Genomic DNA, 8292 nt, shown 5'->3' with positions numbered 1-8292 from the left:
ACTCATCATCTACATATAAAATACTTCAAACCAATTTAAACCCTCACTACTTATCATTATTATACTTATCTATTCCAAATTAATAATTAATTTATCTAATATCAATTCATACATATTTATATATATTCATTAAATTAACATTGACAAACACACAACTTATTACCAATTTTTAATACCACATTTAATATAAGAAAAATTATCTTTATTTTTGAATTTTTGAATTTTACAAGTATGATTTCCACGAGTACAATCACACATGTTGAACCCTCTCTCAACTTATGGGGCTCCTTTTTCCTCTTTGTATAAAGCATGAAACAATACAAAAATTATTAATTGTACAATCCTCTCCTTTCCAGGCCGAGGAGTTTTGTTTCATTGCCTTCCTGATTTGGTTGCAGGTAAAAGAGCCTTTGCAGCATAATAGCTACAATAATAGAAAATTAGTTTTACTGTCAATATTGCGACGATTAGCTTCTACAGTCAGATTTTGAAAACCCCCCCAAAAAACGTACTGTCTATCTTCTACAGTCAGATTTTAATAACCTAAGAAAATCATACTGTCTAGAATGCACAGAATACACATTTGAATGAATGTATGATCATGCCAAAATTTGGAATTCAAAATATTGCTTTTTGCCCACCCCACTCAACACCATGCACAGTATGTACTGCTGCCCACCCACCACAGTTTTCAAAGATGTGGGTCAAGACGACCAGATACCCAGGTGACTTTTTCGAGGCATTCAACCAAAGGAAAAGTTTGGTTTTTCTTGGGAAATCAGTTTTGGTGAAGTGGGTCATATGGAGCCCTGGCATAGAGCCTGCGGTTCCTCTTCTCCAAGAAGCGTTGCAGAGAATTCTTTCGACTGATTGGAAGATTTGCTGCATCACCCGTGACAACTCAAGCCATTTGTTAGGCACTATAATAATTTGTTTTTTTCAAATTAGAAGTATTGGGTATAAGAGATTAGATTTCTACATTTTATAATGATTATTGTTTTTTTTAAAAAAATTTTGGTCATATCAATGTTTCGATTACATTCAATGATCCATCTTTTGGATAAAGGAGCTGTAAGAAGAAAAGAGTTCTACAGCTCTCATTCTGATGATAGATAATTGAATATGATCCAAAAAATTAATGCAATCAAAATTTATACACAAAAAATTTCAAAAACAAAACAATAAATACTGGATAGTGAACATTAAAGATTGAAGGCACCCATTTACCTGTCTTCAGAGTGAAGATAGGCCGTGTCTCAATGCCACGGACTGTTGAGGAAGATGGAGTGGGGCACATTTGAGATGGAGAAGGATTGGAATTGACTGGCGTTGATGGGGCAAAGGATGTGGGTGTACTGGCTCTGGAGGCCTGTTTGCTGTTTCCTCCATTGCTGGCCAGCTTCATTATGGATTTGGCCTGCCAATCACAGAACATTCATGTTGAGTGTAACAATCTGACAGTAAAGTAATTGATAGTAAATTAATAGTAATGGCGAAAATGTATTTCTTCTCCCCAAAAAATTATATGTATTAGTTACCATGTCTGTTGAAACATTGTAAACATTCACTGTTCCCCCATAGAAAATGGTAAGCTGTCCTTGCTCTTGCTGCTGTTTGCTCTCTGCAGGACCCCTTTAAAATCACAGGCCGTGAAATAATTAGAAATTTGTTGGGGCCTTACAGACTGATTGGTTTCATGGAAATCATTAAAAACTTCTATTTCATTTCAATCATCATTTAAAAAAAAATATAGAACTCTTGATGTTAATGGCATGTAGACAGTCAGAAAACTGAGAGAAACTAAACATACATTTAAGATTAGATTTTAGTATTTCTGAATTTATTTATATATATATTTTTTTCCCATCATTCTTATAAATCACATTTTATGATCTTTTCCATGACTGAAAATTTTACAGCTCTAATACCTACATTTAAGATGTCAACAAACAAAAACCAGCATAAACAGCCTAGCTGATTAACTTGTGGGCAGGTTACATATGGTGTTCAACCCTCCCTTCACTCAAAGGGCATGACAGACCTATATGCAGCACGTTGAAACTACTGTTCAGCAGCAGAAAATTAAATGTAAGTACAACCGGGCATTGACTTTACCATGGGAAACGTTTCTGTTGTGACTAACAGAACAATGGTGCAGCGAAACCTTTTTATTTTTGGTTCTAAAAATGAAAAGTACCTAGAGGATTCTGTAAAAACTGTGACATCATGTCTCTATTTTTGGGCCATCCTTCCATGAATGCTTAATTCCAGAATTCCTATCTAATTCTTTTCTTATTTTTTTCCAACTAAAGCAGAAGCCATTTTTTCTTTTATTCAACAAATGCAAAAGCCGTACAAACTATTGTGGAAGTTATTTTGAAATTTTTTTCATGTTATTTCTGAATTTAATTGTGTATATAATTTTTTTCTAATCTTTAAAGTCATAAATTTCAAATAATTTTCAATCAAATGAAAAACAAGAAAAAATATATACCAGAATATATCATTCTGATGATAGATTATATAGTATGATTTAAAACATGAAATATACCTGAAGCCATTGACAGTTGCAGGAGAAGCCCCTCCCCAGTTGAAAAGAGGGAATCCACGAGATGGGCTTTGCTGCAGCGATTTGAACTGGTGGTGGGGTGTATTCGGTGTAGCAGGTAAGAAGTCCAAAGAATGTGAGGAGGAGGGCATGAGAGAAAATTCCAGATTGGGCACTTGGGTTCCTCGCCTGCAACTCAAAACGGGAGTTGAAACAAATGCACGGATTATATCTTCATCCAATTTATTGCCCTGGTCCATTTCCTGCACCCACCCAAAACACAGATTAAATATCCCAAAATCTTTATAGGGCAAATGGACAAACATTCTTATATAATTTTCAATCTGTCACACAAATTGATCATCCCAATACAAACAACAACGCCTCACCGAACATGATTTCCCTTTCAGTAGCTCTGTGAAGCTCATGGCAGAAAGCGCATCATCTTCAAGCTGAAACATCCCACTTTTACTGGGTCCTGCTTCCTCAGAAACTTTCTCTGGCCGATTCATAATGCCCACTTCTCTGTCTGGATCTGCCATTACATTACAGCCATCAGAACCTGAAATTCTTCTACAACATCTGCATTCTTGTCTAACCTCTCCAAAAAAACTTAAAGAACAAAATGAAAATACCTCTGTTCCTCTCCCCACCGCCATTTTCATCCATATCTGATACTGGTCGTTTTCCCTTATCTGTTACAGATGATTCCATGATCACCACTCCCAATAAATCTGTGGGGCTGCTAAAGCAAAGTGTGAGATTGATGAATAATAATAATAGATTGACGAGATGCATGTGAATAAGGAATGAAGAGGAAGAAAGGTAACTGCCTCACCAACCGACGGCGGAAAAAAGGAGGATAACGTGCTAAATTTAATAGACCTTTTTTATTAATTTGGCATGTGATATTTTGATCTTTTGGATTTGGTTTCACTGCCTGTGATCCGCGGGACATCTCTCTGTGATTTGTCAAAAGTGCAAACTACTTTATTATTGTAGGAGGAATAAACACGTTATCTTTGTCGCCTGCGTACGCTAGCTCTTGTTTTTTGATCTTCTGCAATTCGTCAAAGGAAACGTGTAGATAAATTTTAGAGATAGTATGGATCACAACTAATGCTAACATATAGTGTTGTGTATTGTTATTAGTTTCACTCTGACTTGTAAAGTGATAGTTAAGTTGGGTAGGGTAGGGTAGTCTTCCTTTAATGGGGACTCTTCTTATAGTGCTAGCTTTTTGTTATGTAATTTTAAAATGCGATTTTGGGTTGGGGGAAGGAGTCACTATTCGTTATAGGATTGAATAACTGTCATATCTGGGACATTTGTGCACTACTACTAGGGCATTTATCCACTACCACTGGCTATTTTGAGTTATCTACTATTGGTGCAAATGTGATCATGTATTGAACCATACTTTGAAATGTGTACTTTTTGACCTTTGTGCACATAACAAATTCCACAGCGTGCATCGTTACTACCCACAAGCCAAAACAATAGCTTTAAGCAGTTAAGTCGCATACGGAGACGACCAAAAAAAAATCGTTGAAATCAGATGAATTGTTTAGGAGCTTAAGATGTACGAAGTTAGCTATGGCGACTACTGGCTCATTTCCCCTAGGTATGTAGTTTCTGAATTCAATTGTATAAGATTTGTTTCATATTAATATTTTGAATCGTACTTCATCATTAGGATAGTAAGGGAGAGGACCCAGTAGTTGAGTACCCTAATTTTATGCTTCTCAAAATCCTACTTGAAAATTTCAAATCACTCCCATTTTTTACAATGGCGTAATTGGCAAGTCCCCTACTTATAACTAAGGTTTCAAGGCCACACACAACAAATATGATGCCACATCGACATGCTATTTACCAAGGTGTCCAAAAAGTCCCCCAAAAAAGTGAGACCGATACTTTTGCACTAAGTCATGTTTTATTGGTGCGTTGATATGGCATCACATGATTCATTGCTTTTTAGATCTAAGGGATACATTTTATGGGTAGTCATCATCACCAATAACAACTTTAAAGTCACAACTATTGACATAATATTGTCAAAAATATTGGGCATTAAATCAACAAGTGCTATCATAGCTATTGGAATGTGCTTAACTATTGGGTCCTCTCCCCTAGAGAGCTAGAGGACAATGGATCACGAAACGTGCCCTGAAATGTTGACACTAAACAAATCTAAACAGTTGAATCCAAAAACTATGTGCCTATTATTATGGACTATGGAAATTCAATGTCTTTAATGTGGTTCTAATTAATTATTTTTTTATTTTTTATGGAGGGTTTTATATCATCTACAAAGATGTTTGATATAGGAGCATAAACCTTTAGGCTAAAACCTCTTTGGTTGAGAATCAAGGACTAAGGGGCACCCATTTCATCAAATTTGCCTAGGGCAATCCTAGTCTCATTCCTTATGATTTTCGGGCCTTGCACTTAGCAAGACTTGATCATTAGAGTTGCCCTAGTTTATAATAGGAATCATCTTTTACAGATTGATATCGCTTCCTTATGTAAATTTAACATGTAGTTACATTTTATTTGTTCTCTATTTTTTAGGACAATTAAGTTGGGTGGAGGTAACTATTGGCAATTGACACTCAATTTGGTTGGTTCAATATGTTGTCAGTGATGGCAACATGTTCCGGCTTCATATTTTGGTTTAGTTGTGTACTGACAGACACTTCATCAACACCGGCAGGTTGGAAGGAACTCTTTGGTTACCGGCATTGCAGGCCGACATGGTTCACATTCAGGTTATCGGTATTGGAGGCCGACATCATTTGGGAGATCCGACATCGACAATTGATTTTGATAGTCATGTGTTTATGTTATTGAGTCGACATGTATATTCATATTGTAATAATCCTTGTAAGCCGACATAAGGCATGATAGATTGTAATAGGTTAGTTGATTAGATCATTTTGTAATGTGTAAGATGTAAGGTTATGAAATGTAATGGAGATGCGAAATATATGAGAGAAATCATGTATGTGAGTATATTTATGTAAGAGGGTATTCCGGTAAGGGTTTAGGGTTTCAGACCAGAACAGATAGAGCTTAACCAAAACTGTATTCAGGCATAGAAGATGCTATCATTGCAGTTCAATCATTTCTCTGGATTGTAGTCTAGAATTGTATGTAGTCATTGAGGCTCCTTTTGTGATTGAGCAGTTTGCTCTAGGCTATAAGTCTTCCTACAAGTGCAAGCCCCTACATTTTGTAATATCTATTCATATGGCCAGTGGATTGATATTGTGGGTCACAAATTCCACTGTGGTTTTTCCTCTTTGAGGTTTTCCACGTATGATTCTTTGTGTTATGGTATTCATTTGTGTGATTGGCTTATTGGTTTCTTTACATCTTTCAATTCTATATGTACCGGTATACCGATTGGTGAATGCATGTTTTAATAAGGTTAAAATTGATCATTCTAGTAGACCACTGATTCACCCCCCCCCTCTCAGTGTTCTTGGATTCCAACAATAACCCTAGCCCATAATAGAGACCCTCCTCTATAAATTGTTATATTTTCTTATGAACTTTTATAATGTGTTTCCACTCCATTTGTTCTCTATTTTTTAAGATATTTAAGCTAGATGAGGTGACTCTAGTTTATAGTAGAGAGCCTCTTGTACGAATTGTTATCTTTTTCTTATGTAATTTTAAAATGCGAAATTTGTTCATTTGTTCCCTAGTCCTTGAAGATATTTAAAATTGGGTGGAGGTAACCCTAGTTCACAATATAGACCCTCCTCTATAGTCTATCATATTTTTATTTAACTTTAAAATGTAATTCTATTTAAATTGTCTATTTTTCATTCAAGATATTTAAGTTCGACGAGATGACCCCAACTTATATATAATAGAGACCCTTTTTCTACATATTGTTATCTCTTTCTTATGTAACTTTCAACTATGACTCACTTTCATTTGTTTCGTATTTCTTGAAGACATTTAGGTTGTGTGGAGGTAACCCTACCCCATAGTAGAGATATTCCTTTAAAGATTGTTATCTTTTACTTATGTAACTTTAAAATGTGATTTCGTTCCATATGTCCATTATTCTTTGAGGATATTTAAGTTGTGCAAAGAGGACCTAGTCCTAATAGAAAGCCTCCTCTAGAGAATTTTATTTCCTTATCTAACTTTAAAATGTGATCCCATTCCAATTGTTCCCCATTCTTTGAAAATATTTAAGTTGAGTGGGAGCAACCTTAGCGTATAGTAGGGATCCTCCACTACAAAGTGTAGTCTTTTTCTTACATAACTATAAAATTTGATACTGTTGTTTTTGTTCCCTATTCTTTTAATATAATTAAGTTGGGTAGAGATTGTTAGTGTGGTGGGTAAGTGCACTAAGATGGTGAACAAAAAGGGTGGTAGAAGTGGGCACTTTTTTTTTTTTGAAATTAGCTAAACTTGAACTTCAAGGAGAAATTTGAGACTCGTTCACTCAAAATTTTGAGGATACCAAAAGAACAAGAATTGTAGTTGTTTGAATCTAGTTTCCAAACTAACAAAGATTTTTGAAAATGGATACGATTAAGGGGGTCAAATCTTTTGCACACACAAAAGTGTTCATTTTTTTATAGCAAAACATAACATAGTGTCTAGTGTGTGCGTAAAAAAAATTATAATTTCATTTAGTATTTTGGAAAACCCTTTGGTAGAAAGATAGTTAAGAGTGAGTATTAGAAGTTGCATATTTTTTGTTGATTTTTTTTTTATGATTTTTCAAAGTGGACGCATCCTAAAAATCAGGTACACATTCAAGTGCCTCGCCTAACTTGCACCAAAATAATCAAAAATCCATTTTATTTTTATAGTAAAAATAATGAAGTTTAGAACAATAATATTTATTTTATTTTAAAATTGGACAAGTAATTCAAAAGTTATTAGAAAAATGGTTCACATATGTCTCTGAGAACTCTAGAGATATTGTTAAAATGAATTAAAAACTAATATGTTAATGTTGTTCAAATCTTTAAAAAAATTATATGGTTAGAAAGCTCAAAAGACATGTGAAATTATGGTGGCAATTTCACAAATACTCTCTTGATAATGTGTAAACCCGATGACGAGGAAGTTGAGAAACTAGATTTGAGGAAGAGAACACATAAAAAGAAGGGAAATGAAGCTCCCAAGCTTAAGGCTTGTCATCCAAAGCTAATTACATGCCAAAACATGTACGTGTTATTTGAATAAAAAACACATATGCATTATTTGAAATAAAAACATGTATTTACTTTTAAGAGAAAAAAACATGTGTGTTATGATAAACAAGCAAACCACGTACGTATTTTGTTGACATAAAGCTAGGAAAGGAACATGCCCCTAGATAATGCCTAAATGGCCTTAGCTTTTTTTCATTAGGATATATACATAAAATATAACATTTAAGCATTTTAAGTTATATTTTATGTATATATTGGCAGGATGTTTGAGAATGGTTTCAAATCCCTAGGAGTCATAATGCAGATTCTAGATTTTAGATCTTATAATTTTTTAGACTTAGTCAAATTTTGGTAATTAGTAGGCTCTTATCATCATTCTCTTGCTATCTCTCTATCTCACACTCTTTGTCTCCCCCAATAGCTAGACCTATATGTTTTACTATCTCTCTCCTTCTCCTCCCTATCTACCTCTCTCTATATCACTCTTTCCTCTCTCCCCAAGCTCTAGATCTTATGATTTCTCATACTTAGAAAAATTTGTGGCATCGTAAA

At 34.6% G+C, this 8292-nt stretch overlaps 1 protein-coding gene across 1 annotated transcript; it reads right to left on the bottom strand.

Annotated features, from left to right (window-relative positions):
* Positions 1-213: 213 nt before the first annotated feature.
* LOC131069732 (uncharacterized) lies at positions 214-3405 on the bottom strand. Its single transcript, XM_058005265.2, has 6 exons — positions 3184-3405; positions 2938-3083; positions 2552-2811; positions 1539-1632; positions 1228-1417; positions 214-882 (listed from the first exon to the last, which is right to left on the bottom strand). The coding sequence occupies exons 1-6, from the start codon at positions 3344-3346 to the stop codon at positions 779-781; spliced, it is 957 nt and encodes a 318-aa protein (XP_057861248.2). The 5' UTR covers positions 3347-3405; the 3' UTR covers positions 214-778.
* Between the last annotated feature and the right edge of the window lie 4887 nt (positions 3406-8292).

This window comes from Cryptomeria japonica, chromosome 11 (genome assembly GCF_030272615.1).
Source record: "Cryptomeria japonica chromosome 11, Sugi_1.0, whole genome shotgun sequence".
Classification (NCBI taxonomy): Eukaryota; Viridiplantae; Streptophyta; class Pinopsida; order Cupressales; family Cupressaceae; genus Cryptomeria; species Cryptomeria japonica.
The sequence above is the reverse complement of the archived record's forward strand: the minus strand, read 5'-3'. Positions and strand labels throughout refer to the sequence as shown.

Coding starts and splice junctions, on each gene's coding strand:
- LOC131069732 (XM_058005265.2), bottom strand. CDS start 3,346: ATGCATCTCGTCAATCTATTATTATTATTCATCAATCTCACACTTTGC. Junction 3,084..3,183: donor CGGTGGGGAGAGGAACAGAG/GTATTTTCATTT, acceptor ATGTAATGGCAG/ATCCAGACAGAGAAGTGGGC. Junction 2,812..2,937: donor TGAAAGGGAAATCATGTTCG/GTGAGGCGTTGT, acceptor GGGTGGGTGCAG/GAAATGGACCAGGGCAATAA.